General features: G+C 47.4%; 1 protein-coding gene across 11 annotated transcripts in view; it reads right to left on the bottom strand.

The window, feature by feature from the left end:
- SLC23A2 (solute carrier family 23 member 2) overlaps positions 1–20,587 on the bottom strand; it is a 136,549-nt gene that overhangs the window by 42,422 nt on the left and 73,540 nt on the right. For all 11 annotated transcript variants that reach the window (XM_027621029.2, XM_027621030.2, XM_027621031.2 and 8 more), the window contains 3 exons: positions 15,316–15,414; positions 7,589–7,705; positions 5,396–5,553 (listed from right to left, as the gene is read on the bottom strand). In XM_027621029.2, the coding sequence (XP_027476830.1) occupies positions 5,396–5,553; positions 7,589–7,705; positions 15,316–15,414 (374 nt within the window). The remainder of the gene's footprint in view (positions 1–5,395; positions 5,554–7,588; positions 7,706–15,315; positions 15,415–20,587) is intronic.

Below are 20,587 nucleotides of genomic sequence, written 5' to 3'. Positions count from 1 at the left end.
CTGAGACCCATGACTGCCACTTCCCAACAGTCATGGTCCCCGGAGGAAAGGAAAGCACTCCCTGCACGGGAAGGTATACAGGGAAGGGAGGAGGGTCTGCAGCACACAAGCAGTGGCCTCAGCCAGCCCCACCTAGGGCGACATGCCCCCAAAGGAGCCTTCCCTGCACAGCACCCTAAAGCTGGCACTTGGAGCTCATGCAAAGGCGCGCATCTGCTCCACTGGTTCCCAACCATTTTTGGTTATTTTAATGGCCTGAAACAGGTTTCCAGGAACAGCGCACTACTCTTCACCAGGGTGCCTGTGTGAAATGAGGAGGAGGGACAACCTGGTCACAGCCCACAGGTCAGGGACATTGATACTTTCCTCCGTCTTCTGCTTTAGACCCGTGGTCCTCCCAGCTTTCTCAAAGTGAAGGGCCTGTGCACCCACTGCATCCAGTGCAATGGAGCACAGGGTACTCAGCGCATGTGGGGAGAATAGGCAAAGACATGTACAGAACTCAGACACCACATGGTCTGACAATAGGTCCTAGAAATCATGAAAGCTGAACATGAAACTCTTCCTTCTGCTCTAAGCCTAAGGAAATGGGCACTAAACTGCAAACACACACATGCACAGGCCATCTACGATCCTTACAGCTGGGACACTGGGAATACACCCCGCTCCCGACTCCATCAGCACCCCCGCCTCCCCCCACCCCACGCCTGCACTGTCCCACTCTGGCCATCCCTGCTGCCTCAACTGCTTTATCTATTTCTTTGATCCTGTCATGATCAGGAAGTAAATACACAAGTCTGTTAAGATGATCATTCACAGCCTATAATGAGGGTCCACATTAGCATCCAGCAGAACTAAAAGATCTTTCATAGGACTCATAATCCACAACACCTCAGAGGGACTTTAGGAGGCTTGTAATAATCTATTTGCACAATAATGGCAAAATGTACAGGTCACCTTCAGAAGAGCCGCCTCTCATTTTCACAAAAGGAAACAGAGCTGGGGAGGTCATCTGCCCAAGATCAGAGGGCTGAGTCCAACTAACTTCCTGTGCTCGCTGCACTCCCCCATGTGTGAAGGGAAAAGAAACCGTTATTTGCCACATGCCTTCAGCTAATGCTTACACTGAGTACTGTAGGTTCTGACTGCCCACAGGATTACAGTTCATCATTAAAATATCTAACAACTTGATTTTTTTTAAATACAGCAATTACCTTTACTAGTTGCAATCCTAAGTTAGTTTTCCTTAAAACAGTAATATTTCACTTTTACTGTTTATTTATCCATTAAAGCAACATCACTGCACTGCCAAATTAACCATACACATTAAACACCTGACACGTGCATCCCAACTCTATCTGAGCCAGCACCGGCGAAGCGGCCAGCTCTGGCAGCATCACCTCGGGGAGCCTCTGGAACAGACCCTAGGATGCTCACCCTCCACCCCATCCTGAGTAGGAGCCAGGTGTCCAAGTACCATGGCCGGCTCCTCACGCTGAGATGTGACCACCCGCCTTGCTTGCTGGAAATACTGGAGGAGGGGGTGTGGAGGGGAGGCAGTGGGGTATCTGGCCACTCTTGGGATTTCTGCTCTTCTCTCACTCAACCGACAAGAAACGGGCCAAGGGCATAGGAGGTGGTTCCACTGGAGAGGGGAGACCTGGCCCCTGGGGCCCAGTGGAAGGAGGGGAAGAGTGGGGATGAGACAAGTCAGAGCTCCAGTGGAAAGGGTGAAGCGGAGGGGAGATGCAGAGGACGCAGGGAGATGGGACACTCGAACACAGAGGTGCAGCAAACACACCCTAGAGATGGTGACCAGCCAGGCAGGGAGGGGGAAACGCCCCTCACCCACCTCACCATCTCAGTTCACCTGTGCTCAGCAGACCCTCAAATATACAGTGAACAATCCATCACTGAAAAGAATGTATCAATAACAGCTTAAGGCTTTGCAGAGTTGGAATCCACAGCACTAGAGGCAAGGATCCCAGGCAAGAAAAAAGTGCTGTCAGCACAGAGAAGGAGAGCAAGAGTTAACCCAGTACAAGGAGGTCCAGGAACCCAAGGGAATGACATCATGGGGTGGGCTGGTCCCCCAACTCTCCCCAGGCCCAAAGGCAGCTGCTCAAATTCATTCAGTCACATTCTTTAATCAAGACGCACAAGACACACCCGTGTTTTTCTTTCCATTTTAGGATCAAAAGCAAGAACGGACCCCCAGAACACAGGCTACAGCTGAACTCATCATTCAATGCCCCCCCACACACACACACTCTGTCTCTGTCTCTCCCGGCTGCCCCCTGGCTAGCTACCTCATCCCACGCAAGGACCCTAATATTCTCCTTCCTATTTCCCCTCCAGAATCCTTGCATGGATCCCCACTGCCTTTCTCTTGGATATCCCTGATGCCCTGAATCTGGCCCATCACCCCCTCCACACTGCACCCAAGTAATGTCTTTCGAGACACAGCCCCGTAGGCATGTGCCCTGCCAATGGAGCCCCAGCAAGTTCCCTTGCCCCGCTGATAACGCCCATGCATCAGAGACTGGCCCACAACCCGGCCTCTGGTCAAGGGGTGGGGGGGGGAACCTCACCAGGCTGACTTCCTGCCTTTGCCCCTGCCCTTCCCACGATGGAAAATGCTCCTTCAACCCTCCTGGACCAGGAGCCCACTGAGTCTTTAAGACCCATCTCACATGCTGTCACCTCCCCCAGAACTCTCCCTTCAAATCCCCAGGACATCACTGCAAATCCCCAAAGGTGCAGGTGGCTGCCCCGCATGCTTCACAGCACATGCTCACCTCAACAACCTCCATTACTGGGTCCAGTCACCCAGTGCCTCACACACGAACTGTTCATTGCGGATCTGTGGAACAGGTCAGTACTTTTCTCTTCTTTTCCCAGGTTAAGAGTATGGACACCAGCGCACACTGTGACCGCCATAGGAAACCCATATCCCAAGACAAAACCACACCAAAGCCCCTCAACACACATCATCCTGCCTCAGCAGCACAAATTCACTAACGTGGTTGGCAGACGTGACACCCACCTCCCAATTTACAGCTAGGCACACGGCCACACTGCAGTGAGGATGGGACCCACAGTTTCTCACACCACCCAGGGACATGGGTGGGGCTTTCCTGACACCTCCCCCCGGTCCCCCCCAGTGAAACAGAGCAAAGAAAGCTACACTCACCAAGCCCCTTGGGCACAGCATGCAGACATGCCCTCGTATTGCATGTCTGCCCGCGCATACACACTGCAGCTCTGCATGTTGGGTCCCCGAGCGATGCCAGCAGGTGTTTCAAAGCCCTCTCCTGTTCTTTCTCGGCTCAACTGCTGGGAGCAGGGGTGAGGGTGCACAGACCCAAGCTGTTCTGTTTAGGTCTCTTGTGCCCCGAGAATGGGCAAGGCGGTCCTGAATGGGTGCCCTTCCATAACTGAGAGTTCTCACCCAAAGGCCCCCACCCTCCCCTCTACGTCACCAGCAGGCTACTGTGCCTGCTGCTGCCAGGCTCAACTGTCAGTCAGGACTAGCCTCCTTGGCATAAGACCAGGGCATAGCTGCACACTGAATATTTTACCACAATAAAGACATGCATTCCCTCTGCTTTTCCGATCAACCAGCAATTCTCAACCATAAGCACTGCCCAATATACAGATGGTTTGTGCTACAAGTTCCCCAATGAGTCAGCTGTTCAGAAAAAGAACAATCCCCCCCACCCCAACTCCCCAGAGAACCAGTGGCCTGTGTACAAGGTAAGGCTCCGAGTCAGTCAACAAAAGCTTTTTAATACACTCTGGACTTGAAATGCAGAACCTTGAATGCTTTATCAAAGACTGAAAGATGTTCCCAGCCAAATTTATCTACCTGGCTCTAAGAAAATATCTCAAGCGCTCCTTGGAATGCCCAGAACACATCCCCTCCCCGTCGCAGGTCAATGACACCCTGCCCCCCCCTCACAGATCCTCTATGGAGATGGTCCCTCTGGGGTAAGGGAGGTGCTCAGAATGGTGGCTGCAGGCAGTCCTGCAGGGGCTAGGTTTGGACAACTCCAAGAGCTGGGTAGCCCCCACAGCCTTCCATCCACTGGCAGACCTGCCAGGGAGCTGCCCTATCCCTTCCCAGGACGTCGCCTGCACGGCAAAGCCGAACACTTTAACTCTGCTCACAGCCCTTCCCGTATTTCTCCTGTCCCCAAGTAAGGGCAACCCTCTTGAGGGCCTGAGGATTCTGACTCTTCAGAATACAGCCCATGATTCTCAAGCTACCTTCTGTAGCTTTTCCCTCTTGTCGTTGTGTCCCCCCCGCCCCCGCCTCCGCCCCCGGCAGGGAAGGCAAAGCCCTCCTTAGGCTGTCTCTAACGGGGCAGGGGACAGAACTCCCAAGTGTACTCTGCTGCCCTTCCGCTGGGAAGAGAGGGTCCAGCCTCAGCAGGCTCCCCGCTGTGAGTGGAGCCAGGGGCAAAGGAGGAGGCTGTACTGTGATGAGGGTGGAAGAGGAGAGAGGAGAGGAACGAGCGGCCTGCAGGAGGAGGCAGGCAAGGACGGTTCTCTTCCTTCCTGTGCCAGCTCCACACCCATTTAAGCTGGGGGCTGGGGATGCAAGGTGAACCAGCCAGAGCCCTGGCACCAATGAGGGGAGCACAATCCAGTGGGAAAAGACACAAAAACAAAAAAGGACAAAGTGGACTAAGAGCCACATCGGAAGACGGTACACAAGATGCATGTGTGGGGATTCAACGGAGCCCAACGACGGGAGCCTTGGGGAGACAGGGATGCTTCCCAGAGGGGGAGGGGCAAGCCGGGCGGATGAGCAGGGTTTACTGGCTGCTGGGGAGCACAAGCACAGGAGGGTGAACCAGCGGGCTCGGGCAGGAGTTCAGCCCAGGGCGAGTGCAGGGCTCAGAGGCGGGCGGGGGGGGGGGGGGGGGGAGGGGGGCGGGGGCGGCGGGACAGACAGCAAGGGAGAAGCCTCAGGGTGGGCACAGTCAGATTTTACACATGGAGTGGGGCTGCAGCCTGGCAGCACGGAGGAAGACACAAGGTGAGCAAGACGGCTGGGGGGACAGAGTAGAGAGCAGACCAGCCCTGAAGGCGGGGAAACCCAGTGGACCCGGGCGGAGCGGTCAGGTCTGAACTAAAGGAAGCGAGGTGGAAGGGGGTCCTGGAGAGAACGAGACCCGCCCGCCGGGGACCTGGAAGGAGCGCAGAGTGAGTCGGAGTCGCCAGCTCGCCCAGGGCAGAGCCCTCCACCAAGAAAAGAAACACGGGGGTGGGGATGGGCCACGGCCACTAGGACGCCCCACGCCCTGCCAGCTCCAGCCAGTCCTCCCAAGCAGCCCTGGGGGAGTGGCCTTGCTCCATGCCTCAGGGGGCTTCAGCACCCCAATCTCACCTGCATCCAAACGTTGTCTGCAGCAAGGTTGTGATTCCCACGCAGAAGAAAATGGTCCCGATGAGCTGGCTGGTGGCCCACTGGTCGTACCCCACACACATAGCATCGGCCAGCAGAAAGGGCACAGCGATGGTGCCACTGAAACAGGTCAGGTAGTGCTGTGGACGACAGGAGGTGGTCGGGGAGACAGCAAAGCTTCCTCGTGTTTCTGTCTGATCCCATCCGAACTGAGCCCAATGTTGTTCTATAAAAATGGCCCCCGGGGAAGAATCTCTGGTGTTCTGGGTACAGAACACCTCTGCCTAACCTGTGCCAAATCCTCTTTCTTCTTCAGCGTTTCCCCATTCTGTCTTACGGTTTACCTGAGTCCAGGACTGCACAGGTGAGGTTTTATTTACGTAACTCTGACTGGGAATATCTGCTTTGCTCAAATGCTTTTTTAGCATCAATTGCTAAAATCTGAGATCTTTTTTCTCTCATCTGTTGACATGAACGGTGCTGCATGGGACCATTCTTGAAACCCTCGCTAGTCATGCTAGATTTGTCTTCTGGGATGTGATTTGCCAATATTTTATGTGGCATTCTACATCTATATTCTTAAGATAATCAGTCTGCCTTTTTTATTTTTATTTTTTTTAATTCTCTCCGGCCTGTGGATTAAGATTACACAAGTTTCAATGCACAGGGTGTTTCCCATCTTTTTCTAGGGTCTAGCATTGTTTGACTACCATCAGGGAAGGGTTATGGGTGTGTGGGAGCTGTGGGAATCCTCCAGAAAGTGCCCATCCCCCACTCCTCCTCCTCCTTTCGGGCCCAGCCCCCACTCTTTGGGCCCCTGGCAGGACATTCCTGGTGCTCACTGCTCACATCTCTTCCTCCCAGAGGTCCATCTGTTCAGGTCCCACTTCTGTTCTGCAAACTCCCTACTTTCCTTCCCCAGTTTCCCGTCTCTGCTTATGTTTGCCAAAATGGGTTGCCTACAGCCTGATGCTCCACTCTACAACACTATTAGGTGTTCTAGGCGGGGAACAGAACGTTTCTGCTCAGGACTTCGCAGAGCTGCTCACAAGGTGAAGAGCACTGCGGATCGTCAAGAAAGGCAAGACACACACAGGGTTTCCTGATCCTATCTGACCAGGGAATACTTCTTCTAGAGACATCTGTAATATAAACATTTCCAAAAGTGAGTTTCCTGAACCTGATTCAGGATACTCAGCCCAAGCTAAAGACCACTTAGCTCCTTCAGCTGTGACTCTTCCTTTACTAGACACTTTTCAGTCCAGGTGACCAAGTACTTTGATGCCTGTGTGGGAGGTGGGGGCAGGGGTGCGGAGAGTGCTGGGAACCGGACCAAAGCACCAGGTGTCTGTAGGGACAGCCCCACCTCTAAGTGACTACACCTGTCTGGGCAATGGGACCAATTTTCTCAGCATCTGAAATACCTCAGGTTGAACAGCTCATTTAAACTTGAGAAAGGAAGAAAGGAAAGTGAAACCTCAGAAGAGAGTCTGGGCTAAAACCACCAAGGCAGATACAGGCCAGGGGGGATAGAGCCTCCTGACTTAGGCCCTTCTCCAAAGTCCCCCCTCTAATCCCTAAGAGGGGAAGGGGTACTGAGAGAGGGGAGAAAAACACCCAAGATGCAGAAGCCCTGCGTCAGCCTGGGTCACCTCCCGCCTGGTCCCCCCTTGTCTGGTGGCTTGCCCACTGTGCTCCCACGGCAATCCGTGGCAGACGAAGCTTCTACCGCAGCACCGTCTCCCTTCCCGTATAGAGAACACCGGAACCTCCCATGTACGTCCCGGCCGACAGGGCACTTCTAGGTGTCTCTCATGTTTCGTGGCAGAACTGACCACGACTGGACTGCATGACTAGGAATGAAGATCAAAACTTCTCTCCCCTCCCTCCCTGCATTCTCCCCTCTTTATCTCCACGGTCCTTCCTCCTTCCTGCCACATCACATCTTATTCATTCCTTGGGCATTTTCCTTCCTCCATGCCTGGGTCAACCTCTTCCTCCTGTTCTTGTCTTCCTTTTACTACTATGAAATGGATGCTGATGAGTCCCAGTCACCATTCTTAAAAGAGTAATTTAAAGTTGTCCATAAATAAAAATCAAAATTGAATTTTTAATAACTCCAGACAGACAAATCGAACGTCTGCTGGCAGTTACATCCTGTGGGAACCATCTTACCTGTAACCCCAGAAATATGCACAGGTACCAGGGGGGGACGTCTTCTATGGTATAAATCATGTCCGACCTCTGGGGGTCTAGACTGCCAGTGCTATCCAAGGTTTCGGCAAGAGAGCTCTGTGAGTGACAGGGAGAAAAGGAACTGTTTAATAAAAGCGAGAACCGATAATGAACTCCACTCGATATAGGCCACTGTTACGGAAAAACAACTTTATAAAAGTGGTGGCCACTCTCTTGCAAAAATAAGCCTTGGCTGCCTTTGATGTAATGCTCAACACACTCAGTGAGACAATCTGTCCTCAGAGTTTGGGGGCTCAGTAACCCTTATCACTGACTCATCCCCAAGAGCACCCAGCTTGCTCAGTTTCTCTCCATGCCTGGGGACCCCCTATGTAGGGAGGGATGCTTCCAGGTTGAGCCCACAAAGTGATACCTTGGCATGAACAGTCCTTGAGTGGTGCCCCAAAGGAAAAAGCGTTACAAAATGCTAACCACTTTCAAAGAGAGAGCACTAATCTGCCCCTTCTACTTTACCTCATCTCTGCAAGGAGAAAGATCTTTGTACTTTAAAAAAAAAAAAAAAAAAAAAAAGTCCTACACCTTCCTATCAAAACACTTCTGCTCAGACACATGGTGAGTGAAAAGAGCAAAATTCAAAAGGACACAGATAGGAGGATTCCAATTTTGTTTAAGAGCAGACTAAAGATATATTTGTAGTTTAGGGGACCAGTGGGGTTTTTTTTCCTCCCTTCTCTTCCCTCCCCCCACCATTACTACAGACTTTTAAAAATATTAAGTGTTGCACGCTTTTTGAGCCAAAATCTTCACAAAGACTGGGCATTTTAGATTATAGTGTAGTCAATGTCTGCATTACTTCTCAGCTAAATAGAAAACTCAAGGTAACCTCACGTTCTCCCACGTATCCTCAAAACTGCTCTGGGTTCTAAAACTCTATGAACAATTTCTTAGAATCCGAGATGGGCATTTTTTTTTTTTTTAAGTCTTTCGTAACTTAAAAAAGCGCCTAACAGGAAACAAAAGTCAAAGATGTTCCACAAAAAAGGATGATGACCTTCTGACTGTATCTAGCCCCACTTTTGCCCTCTTGTCCATGGATATGGTCCACAGAAAGACACTGACTCCGTTTGTCAATTGACTTCCCGTGCAGAGGCAGACGGGGATTTGGGGGGCCAAATACCCTTGAACAAAAGAAATGGTACAATTCAGCCTCACCTTTCAAAGCCTAAAGGTAAATAAATGTCTGATATAAGTTGACATTTGAGCTAATCCAAACAAGAACTGAGGGTGACCTTTCAGAGAATTTTTTCCATTCTAAATAACGGATATTGGCAGATTTGCATTCAGAGTTAAAATGGATTGCATATGCCTTTTAAAAATCTGTTGGTGGGGGTGGTAGAGAAAGCACATATGTGTGAAAAGTGTGGTATATGCTAATGTGCAGGAAAGGATTAGCTCAGCAGGCCTGGGCTGTCCAAGCCCCCACACATTTCAAAAAATGTCTTGGTCTTTGCCTGGCAATTGGGAGACAACCTAAGAATCTTTGGAATAGCCTTTTTTTTTTTTTAAAGATTTTTTAAATTTGTTTATTTGAGAGAAATAGGAAGGGGGAAAGAGAGCAAGCAAGCAGGGAAGAGCGCAGGGGGGAGGGAGAGCATGGAGTGGAACCCGACGTGGTGCTCGACCACAGGACCCTGAGATCATGACCTGAACGGAAACCAAGAGTCAGATGGTCAGCTGACTGAGCCACCCAGGTGCCCTACGGAATATCCTGCTCTTAAGAGTGTGTCTAGGGGAGCTCCTGGGTGGCTCAGTCGTTAAGCGTTTGCCTTCGGCTCAGGTCATGATCCCAGGATCCTGGGATAGAGCCCTGCATCGGGCTCTCTGCTCAGTGGGAAGCCTGCTTCTCCCTCTCCCACTCCCCCTGCTTAAGTTCCTTCTCTCGCTGTGTCTGTCAAATAAAATTAAAAAAATCTTAAAAAAAAAAAAGTGTGTCTAGGGAAAAAAAAAAAGAGTGTGTCTAGGTGGGGCGCCTGGGTGGCTCAGTCGTTAAGCGTTTGCCTTCGGCTCAGGTCATGATCCCAGGGTCTTGGGATCGAGTCCTGCCTCGGGCTCCCTGCTCAGTGGGAGGCCTGCTTCTCCCTCTCCCACTCCCCCTCTGCTTGTGTTCCCTCTCTCACTGTCTCTGTCAAATAAATAAATAAAATCTTAAAAAAAAAAAAAAGTGTGTCTAGGGACACCTGGGTGGCTCAGTCAGTTGAGTGTCCAACTCTTGGTTTCAAGTTCAGGTCACGATCTCATGGTTTGTGGGATCTGCTCCACACTGGGCTTCAGGCTTAGCACCAAATCTGCTTAAGATTCTCTCTCCCTCTCCCTCTGCCCCCTCCACTCACACATACTCTCTCTCTTAAATAAATGAATCTTCAGGGATGCCTGGGTGGCTCAGTTGGTTAAGCGTCTGCCTTCAGCTCAGATCATGATCCCAGGATCCTGGGATCGAGTCCCGCATCGGACTCCCTGCTCAGCGGGGAGCCTGCTTCTCCCTCTGCCTCTCTCTCTCTCTCTCTCATGAATAAATAAATAAAATCTTTAAAAATAAAAAAGAAATCTTCAAAAAAAAGAAATAATAAGATTTTAAAAGTCAGAATAGAACAAGGAAAACATAATATAGGAATTGAAGAAATAAAAAAATTTCCAAGAACTAAAGGATATGTTTGCAAATTACAAAGACCCACCAAGTACTCAATTAATTAATGAAAACCTATTCAGATATTTTGTTTTGTTTTTTTTTTAAAAAGACTTTATTTATTTAAGAGAGAGAGAATGAGAGATAGAGAGCACGAGAGGGAAGAGGGTCAGAGGGAGAAGCAGACTCCCTGCCGAGCACGGAGACCGATGCGGGACTCGATCCCAGGACTCCAGGATCATGACCTGAGCCGAAGGCAGTCTCTTAACCAACTGAGCCACCCAGGCGCCCCTATTCAGATATTTTGGAAGGCAGCCATGATACCACCAATGTTGCTCAGACTCGGATATTTTGGAAAACTCAATAACAATCAACTGTATTAAGAAAGACCTTAGGGCACCTGGGTGGCTCAGTCGGTTAAGCGTCTGCCTTCAGCTCAGGTCATGATCCCGGGGTCCTGGGATCGAGTCCCGCATCAGGCTCCCTCCTCAGTGGGGAGCCTGCTTCTCTGCACCCCCTTCCGCTTGTGCTTTCTCTCGCTATCTCTGTCTCTCTCAAATATTTTTTTTTTTTAAAAAAGACCTTAAAACAAATTTAAGAACAAAGAGAAATAAAACATGTTGACAGAATATGGACAGAATTTTTTTAAAAAAGGAATAAAAAGTGGAAGTGGTAAGAGTACAAGAGAAAACAGACATGAATAACAGAGTAAGGGGCACTGGCTGAAGTGAGAAAAAAAAGAAATCAAACAATGTAAGAGAGGGTCGCCTGGGTGGCTCCGTCATTAGGTGTCTGCCTTCAGCTCAGGTCATGATCTCAGGGTCCTGGGATCGAACCCCACATCGGACTCCCTGCTCAGCGGGAAGCCTGTTTCTCCCTCTCCCACCCCCCCTGCTTGTGTTCCCTCTCTCGCTGTGTCTCTGTCAAATAAATAAAATCTTAAAAAAAAAAAAAAAACAATGTAAGAGAAAAAAAGATTAGAGAGAAATGACAGCTGGAGAAGGCAGGCAAAGGAGATCCAAAATATGTCTCATTGGAGCCCTCAAATAAGGAAACCGAAAGAACAAACAAAAAAAAAGACAGAATTCAAGACAGCTTTCCTAAAGTAAAAGGACTTTTAATGCTAAATAAATACTCCAGGTGCCAGAAAACACTGACCCAGAATGGTCAACATCAAAACATATCTAAGTAAAGTTACTGAGTATCAAAAATAAAGAATCCAAAAAACAGGCAAAAAGATCAAGATGCTGATAAAAAGAAGAAAACAAGACTGGCCTGATTTCTTCACAGCCACAGTCAATACCAGAGAATCAAAGAGTAGCAACAATAAGGTAGGACTCAATTATTCTCTTATCTTTGTACCACACAATTTTCCAAACATATACAAAGGTTGGAAATATGGAATGCCCACCCCTTCTCTCTCCAGCTTCAAAAATTACCAGTGCTGTATTCTTATCTAATCTGTTCCAAGGGAACTTCCTTTTTCAAGAACTGCCGGTACCTTAATTTTAAAGAGAATCCATAAGGACTGAAAGTTTAAAAAGGTCTTTAACTTTCAAAATAAATCTCAACATTATGAAAGTAAGTTTATCTTCTATTTAACAAACTTGGTGACAGTTGCAACTGCACAGCTGTTGAAACAATGGGCAGCAAAAGACCCCAGTGCCAAGCCAGGTGGGAGGGATATTCAAGTAGGTACACATTATAACTAGTTCACTTGTGACTATTTTCACATTTTGGCAATCTCTGCTTCCTAAAAACCTCGTGCTATTTTACATTCCCCTGTCCTCCGTGCAAGGGCCCTGGGAAGTTACGTGTTGTAATAACCCCATTTTAGAGATGAGGAGGTAGAGACTCTGAAGGGCTGAGCGAGTCGCCCAGGAGTTGAACAGACAGGCTGTCCACAAACGCTGCATTTGCCACCATGCTACACGGCCTCCCAGAAGGATAGAGTCGCTCTTTAGAAATTACCAGAAACAACTGACTTTCTGAAATTGTGATTAATAGTGATTTGCCCAATACCACTGCAACCACTTCACATGCTCCTGTAAACACATTTTGCGGGGAATCTGTAAAGCAACAAAATGCTGATATTTGAATGGGAATATCTAAACCGTTTACTTGTAGTTAATTCATTCTTGTGGTAAATACCCTCACTATAAACAAAGTTCAATTCCTTCAACATCCCTCATAGAAGAATCCCAGTAATACCGAGGTCAAGTTCAGAACATATTGGGCGTGGGTCCCAATGCTATCTTACAGATTCGTGGTTTGTGATTCAAGGCATTATCCTTCTGGTCCCTTCAGGAATAAATTCCTTTGAGCACATTTCAAGATGGGTATCTTGTAGCTAACACCGTATTAACCAGCACTTACTGTAAGGAGCTCAAGAGTATTAAGAGATACCAGAAGTCAAGTCTTGTATAAAGTAAGTGAATATACGACAACTAATAGCTCACTATAATTAGGAAAACAAACATGAATATGGCGATCACATGGGGTGATCTCTCTGGCCCCCACTCCTCCTGTCTCTCCTGCAAGGTCCCAGTGTTAGTTAATTCACGATCAAGTGTTCAGAGACAGCCTTTCCATGCCCTCAAAAAGGCAAGATCCCAAAGGGCAGCATCCTCTGAAGTTTTCTTTGCACAAATTCAAGACAGCAGGGGACCTAAATTTCATTTTCTTTTTCTCTAAAACAGGAATAGCGGTAGCACCTCTCTAACCGGGTTGTGGTGAGAGCTAAATGTGACCTGTTGCTTGAATCACAGAGCCCAAGGTCTGGACCATTAGCACCATTCAACACACGGTAACCGTTCTCCCCAAACCTGTCATTTCATACAGTAAGAAAAGCATGGCCAGCGAAGCAGGAAGATATCCTATCTCACTAGTATTCAAGGAAATACTAACATAGCAAAATTGAGACAGTGAAAAAGACTTTCAAACAGGCAAATAAATGTCTAGCATAAATGTGCTAGCATTAATGAGCTAGACATTTTTTTCTGCCAAGAGTTCACTAGCACCAGTAAAAGGTACTGTCAGAGATGTTAAAAAGCCCTGAATGTTAACGCTCTTTGCTATTCATCTCAAAAGATGACCATCATTTCCTGGATAATGGAGGAGGAAGTCCAGAATCATGACAGCCTATACCCTGGAAACTCTGATTAAGGGCCCAGCACACGAAAACTGGACACAGCCTAATGAGTCTGTGAATTCAGAAGCATTCTGCTGCAAGATGTATCACTTGGATGCTGAGACCCAAGCAGGCCAGGTGGTGGCTCCCTGCCCAGATCCTGCTCTGTGGGCTGTGTCTCAGCTGCTGACGGAGCCATCGGTCAACATATCAACAGCGCCTACTTGAATTCCTGCACTCTGAGGAGCACCTTAGAATCCAAGACCACAGGAATTTTAACATCGCAGCATGAATCTAATTAGCCTCCATAAAATTTATAATAGCTTGACCAAAAAGCAGTATTGGTCAAGATAGCCAAAAATGGAAAAAAGAAACTACACAGACACAAAAATTTGATTATTCCAGAATTCCAATATAATCTCGTTTATCGTTTTAGTGATTACACTGTAAACTTAGGGTGTTAATACCCAACGTGAGTACCATATTTGCATGTATCAACTTTCTAGTGGTCTGTTTCTAGAATATTAAGTGTACACTATCTAAAATACAATCCAGGGGCACCTGGCTGGCTCAGACAGTTGAGTAAGCACCTCTTGATCTCAGAGTTGTGAGTTCAAGCCCCACAGGAGGTGTAGAGCTTACCTTAAAAAAGTACAATACAGTTCTAGAATATAATGCTTCATTATAGAAACTGATTAAATTAGTAAATTTTCACAGTGAAAATAAAAAATGTGCTTTAAAAAGTCTACCAAATTGGGGTGGCCTGGGTGGTTCAATCTTTTACGCATCTGACTCTTGATTTCAGCTCAGGTTATGATCTCGGGGTCGTGGGATCGAACCCCGAGTCAGGCTCTGCACTGGGCGTGGAGCCTGCTTAAGATCCTCTCTCCCTCGGCCCCACCCTCCTCTCTCTCTCTAAAAAATATAAAAAATAAAAAGAGTCTACAAAGCAAAACTCAAATGAAATCGAGAAGTCTTAGAGCTGCCGTGCAATCTGGAAATATCCTACAAACTTTTCATGTATTAAGCATAGTGACCGACCCAAAGTAAAAAAAGAAATCAAGACATCTGGATCCTCTTTGGGCAGGCCTCTCCTGGCCTCCATGAATAGGGTCACACAGACTGACCTCAAGGAGATGGGATGAGGCAAAAAAAAAAAAAAAAAGATCCTCCCCGCCTCAGCATGTGATTTCCATCACTCTGTTCATTGTCACAGTCTACACTGGCTTCTCTCATTCTCGTTTACCGCAATGGAGTCTGTACCAGGCACAATACTGATTTTTTTTTTAAAGATTTTGTTTATTTATTTGAGAGAGTGAGAGAGAGAGCACGAGAGTGGGGTGAGGGGCAGAGGGAGAAGGAGACTCCCCGCCAAGCAGGGAGCCCGATGTGGGACTTGATCCCGGGGCTCCAGGATCATGACTTGAGCTGAAGGCAGACGTTTAACCAACTGAGCCACCCAGGCACCCCAGGATTGATACTAATAACCACCTATGTTACTATTTCATTTAATCCTAACAAACTGAACAGACAGATGCTGACATTTTTATTCCCATTTTGGCGATGAGGCACCTGATACCCAGAGAGCTTAAGTACCTCCCTCGGGATCTGGGTCACATTAGCACGCAGACCCTGAGTCCAGACTCACACTCGGAACCACTTCCCTCAGCATCCTGGATGAGGCCTTTAAAAATAAGGACTTCTATATGGGTCTCACCTTAACTGCCATCAAGACAATTAACAATTAAGCCACTTCCACTCCTCCTCATCCCTTCTATTTCCATTATGAAGAGAACACATCCACTCGGAAGGGTAGAGACCAGCCCCCAAGAAGGACAGCCACGCCCTGTCCCGGGCCTAGGACACAGGGAGGAGGCTGGGGCATGGGCGTACCTTTTCTGCGATGCCATTCTCTGTCGTGTAGATTGCCATGAGCTCCGTATCTTCATTGTCCTGTTCACCGCTGGACGTGGCACCTCCATTTATCACCACCTGCAGAGAAACACTTCATTTATATATAGGCTGCTTCACCACACACCGCTGTCATTTCATAAAATAGAATGGAAACATTCTCCTCAGAAGCCTTTTGTAATGCTCATAACAGACACGAGCTGTGTGTTTTTTGCCTACCAAATCAGCCAAGTTTCGAGTTTTCTTCAAGGAAACTCCGGACAAGTTTGCGCTCTTCAGCGACCGTGTGTGTTTCTGATGGGGGGAGAGAAATGCCCCGCGGGTCCCACAGGCGGAGGCCGGAAGGAGCACCCACAGAAAGCCCGGGGAGCGGGGCCCGCAACGCCCTCCGAGGCCAAGAGAGGCGTAGCTGCTGTCTCCGGGCGGTGGGAAGCATCCTGAGCTGCCTTGGTCAAGATCCCTTCCCAAGTCACCGCGTGATGGCGATTCTAAGTGGCGTCCCCGGAGAAGCAACTCACGCACTGCTGATCACCTAACGTGCTGACGTGCTGACGTTTCCCACCGTGGTTACTATGTAAACCAGCCTGCCGGCGCAGGCGCACACGGAAGAGAACGTATGGCGATGGACAGGTGTGGGGGCTCTTCCTGCTGACAAAAATCTAGCTTCTGGGCCCTCAAAGTAGAAGGAGCAGAATTCATCACCACCCCTCATGCCTGCCCTGGTGAGGCACGTGGAGTCATCTTAGGTCCTGGAAGCCTGTAGCAAGAATCTTAAAATATTTTTACTCTTGTAGCCAAATAGCTCCATTTCTAGGAATCCATCTTGAAAAATTAATCCTGAAAAATAACTATGCATGAATAGCAGCACAATTATATTTTTAAAATACAGAGAAGAAGGGGAGCCTGGGTGGCTCAGATGGTTGGGCGTCTGCCTTCGGCTCGGGTCATGATCCCAGGGTCCTGGGATCGCGTCCCGCATCGGGCTCCCTGCTCAGCGGGGAGCCTGCTTCTCCCTCTGCTTCTCTGTCTCTCATGAATAAATAAATAAAATCTTAAAAAAAAAAATAAAAAATAAAATACAGAGAAAAAAGACAAAGTACATAAAAAGTTTAGCATCTGGTATTGTAAAGTATACTAAAGAGAAGTAAAAGATGAGTGACAGGGTAAGAGATGGTCGAGCACAACATCTATAGCCCACAAAGGTCGGTATCAGTAGTTGGTAAAGAATACCTGCAAATCAATCAAACAGTTCACAGGAAATGGGCAAATGACAGGAGGCTACAACTCACAGGAAAAAATTTAAGTATCTAAAACACATGATTAGCTGCCCAACCTCATTTAAAATTATAGAAATAAAATTTTTCATGTTTTAACATAAATTAGGGGGATATTTCAAAAGATGAATCTAGTGTTGACCAAGGTGTGGGGAGAAAGCTACTCTGGAGTTATCAGAGAGATTACATTCTTGGTGGACTGGCCTTTGTGGAAGGTAATTTAGCACCAGAACAGAACAGGCATTTTTCTGGATCCACCAATTGCACTCATAGAAACTTATCTTCCGGAAATATCCATGCAAATGGTATGTGCATTCAAGACTGATGACTGATATTTAAAAGGCTGAATCTCTGGAAACAACCTAAATGTTCATCCAAAACAAAAAAAAAAAAGACATTACAACCAATGGGGGAAAAATAAAGGTGAACATTGTGAGATATATCCATTTCAAAAATAATGCTATTGAAAAGAATTAAAAAGAAAAAATAAACTAAGGTGCTGACAAGGAAAGAACTCCAAAAAATACAGTTTCTTAAAAAAGTCACAAAACAGTAAGCCTAGAATTATCCTAATTATGCTTAAAAAAAAATCCTAATAACCTCTCTGTCTTGAACACTTGGGAAAGGATGCAGAAAGGCCCCAAACCAAAAACAGGAAGGCTACCCTATGGACAAGGAGTAATGATGGGCACACGTTTCATTTTTTACTCCCAATCCTTCTTTAACATTGGGGTCTTTTATAATCGGCATGTATTTGTGTGTTATTTGTATGCTGCTTTTTTAAATGAACAATAAAAAAGATGTCCACCAAAATATTAATCGTGGTTGTCTTTAATCAGTGGGGCATTTTCACCTTTTTCCATTTATATATTTTGGAATTTCCTATAATGAGGACAACTACTTTTTATAATGGGGAAGAAATTATAAAGACTAAAGATCTAATAAGCAGCATAGCTTAGATTGAGGAGGTCCAAAGACATTTCAATCCCTTCTTTTTTAAACAGTTGAAGAAATCAGGCAGTGAAAAATTAAACTTCTTATACAGATTAATAACCGAAGTATGAGGCTACTTTAAAGAATGCCAGAGATCTGCACTAACTAGTACATAATTTTTACAGGGCAGCGTTTTCTTATGGCACTTCAAATATTTATTTCTAAAACTACCGCTTAAGTCACGAGACGGGTTTTTACACAAGCTACCTAGGTTTGGGACATTTGTTTGCCCATAAAACCAGCTGCCAGCAAGATACACCTTCCCAGCCAAGTTCAAGTCCACAACAGGAAACTCTAACTTACTGTCAGAGCCACACTCCAAGTCCTATCATAGCAGTGCTCAGCCCATGGAGACGCCAAGACTTACACACACTCAGGATGAACTCTCTTACAACAACAACGCTCAGTTACTAAGTCATCAAAGAAACCCAGATCTGATTCAAAGTCCTATCCTGGCTAAAAACCCCCTTCATCTGCACTCATGGCCAGATGAACAACTTCTCCGTGGGGACGGGGCTTCCTTCAGGGGGATGAAAAGGTTCTGGAATTAGGCAGTGGTGATGGGTGCACAACACCGTGAATGTGTGAAAGGTCTCTGAATCGTTCACTTTAAAATGGTTAATTTTGTTAACCATTTGTGTGAATTTCACCTCGGTGATTTTTTTTGAATTCATATACCGGCACCAAACAGGAGATCTGGGCAGGATTTATCAATCCCCAGGCCTTTCCGGACTTATTCCACACACACACTCACAATAAGTACCATAAGATGCAAATGCTTCCCAGCCTAGGCAAAGGCTCAATATTTATTCGACGAACTGTCTGAGGACCTGCTGTGCCCAGGCCATGGAGATGCAGTCCTGCCCCCGCAACACCTGCCCAAGGAGCGCCACTTGGAGCAGGTGCCGGGCTCAGGAATTCTGACTGGACACAAGGCCCCCAGCAGGGAGCCATGAAGCAGTGGCAAGCACAGGCAGGCCACGACCGGATGTGCCTTGTGGATGGCCACTCTGCCGGCAGTGGGAGTGGAAGGGCGAGGTGTGGTAAAGGGCACGGCGATGGGAACAGAGGCAGGCAGACCTGTATGAGGCTGCTGCCGGGCGCTAGAGACAGTGGCCTAGGCCAAGGTATGAACAGTGCAGTGCTCTGGGAAAGGTAGTGTGGTTCAGGAGAGAGCAAGGATGTGGCCCTAATGCCCCTGGAGACTGCCCGGATAGGAGCAGAGCCTCGCAGCTGCTCAGGGTGGGCACCCGGTAGACACCACCATGGTCCGACAGGCAACATGCTAGCCCTGCCCTGAATGCAGGGGCAGGGGGAAAGCATCCAGGCCACTGTCCAGTTCAGTCGCCTGGGCCCTGGGCAGATGTGGGTCCCAGCCCCAAAGAGACTGGTGCAGGGACGAGCAGAGAAACAAATTGGTACAGGAGCAGTGTTTGTAAGCCGATCCAAAAGGTGTTTTGATTCCTAGAAACCACACAGGACACTTACTTCCCCAGACCAGCGTGGGCTGTTTATTTAACTATAAAGATGACTGACCTAAATCACCTAACCATGATTTCTAACATATTTCCACAGGTCAAGCCATCCCGGGGGACCTTGGAGCCCACCTTCCATCCCCATCAGCCTCCCGTTCCAGAGCTGCACTGCTGCCCTCCACCTGGGCCACCCTCATCCCCAAGTGGAGAACATGCCCTGTCCCACCACGTCCTGGAAGGTAGGAGGTTCTGGAGCGAGCGGCAGCTGAACCAAGTTTCTACTGAAGGGAGAGGGGGATCTGGCACCGGAGAGAGGCAAAGGCGACAGGCGGTAGGGACGCCCACCAGGGCGCCTGTCTGACCCACGGCCTCCCCTGTGTGTGCGTGCAGGAAATGACCAAACATGGCTGGAAAAATAAAACACTGGTTTGTTTTACTAATGTTTCCTTTGGTTTATTAAATTAGCTATTCTGATGATTTAGGGTTTTTTTCAAATGTGAAATTTTAAAAAATCAAATGTTAAAATCCATTCTTCAGGAAAGGCACAGACTTTTTTTTTTTTTAAGAGAAAGGGATAAAAAAATGTTCCTGATACTATCAAAGCTTCACATTTTTGAATCTCTAAATATTATTTCAACTGGGAAATAAAACACGAGTTGGAAAGCTTCTTAAACTAATAAAATAGGTTTTCTTTTGAGTTATTGATAGCACGGCCGCTAACAACTGGATCTTGGCATCTTTCATCTTAGGAAACTGATCTAGTTTTTATTTAAAAACAAACAAAAAACAAAAAACAAAACCAGCAGATCATTTTTGGGAACAAGATGTCCTTTCTCCCCCCCCCAAAACTATTTGAAACCAGATTTGATGGCTTTACATTTTTCCGCTAAACCAATAGTGTATAATCACTCCATCAGCTGTGAATCGAGCAGGTTTTCTCTGCCTACATTTGTCCAGCTGATGACTTGTTCCCAATATGCAAGTCTCTGTGTGGAAGAGTATGTCTATTGCTCCGTAAACATGTCTTTCTTACTCAAGTGTTTTATTTCTAGTAAACAAAGGCAATAATGCTAACGTACTTGTTTCTAAATAGTAATCCTGAGATGGCCAAATGCACGGGAAGCAGGAGAGACAGGCCAATAGTGGAGGAGTGCCATGCCGAGGGTCAGTGTCACCGCAATGCCCATTTAAACCAAGAACGAACAAGCCATGTTACTCACACAGAAGCTGCAGTGAATGGCAGCTGTGGGCACATGCAAGCGAAAGGGTACAGGGACCTGGGAAACCTTGTGCCTCTGATCAGAGGCTCAGAACCCAATCTATAGCCTATTTGGGGTATGGTATAAAGCACCCAGCACTATCACGTGTCCAGTAGCTAAGTGAGCCATTTTCTACTTACTCACTTTCAAAGTAAAAATGAAGTACCCCTAATTAACTGTTTTCTATTCTTTTAGTAAGAAGGTAGCACTATTCTTACCCTCCTACACACACACACACACACACACACACACA

The sequence above is a fragment of the Zalophus californianus genome, chromosome 8 (assembly GCF_009762305.2).
Source record: "Zalophus californianus isolate mZalCal1 chromosome 8, mZalCal1.pri.v2, whole genome shotgun sequence".
Lineage (NCBI taxonomy): Eukaryota > Metazoa > Chordata > Mammalia > Carnivora > Otariidae > Zalophus > Zalophus californianus.
The sequence above is the reverse complement of the archived record's forward strand: the minus strand, read 5'-3'. Positions and strand labels throughout refer to the sequence as shown.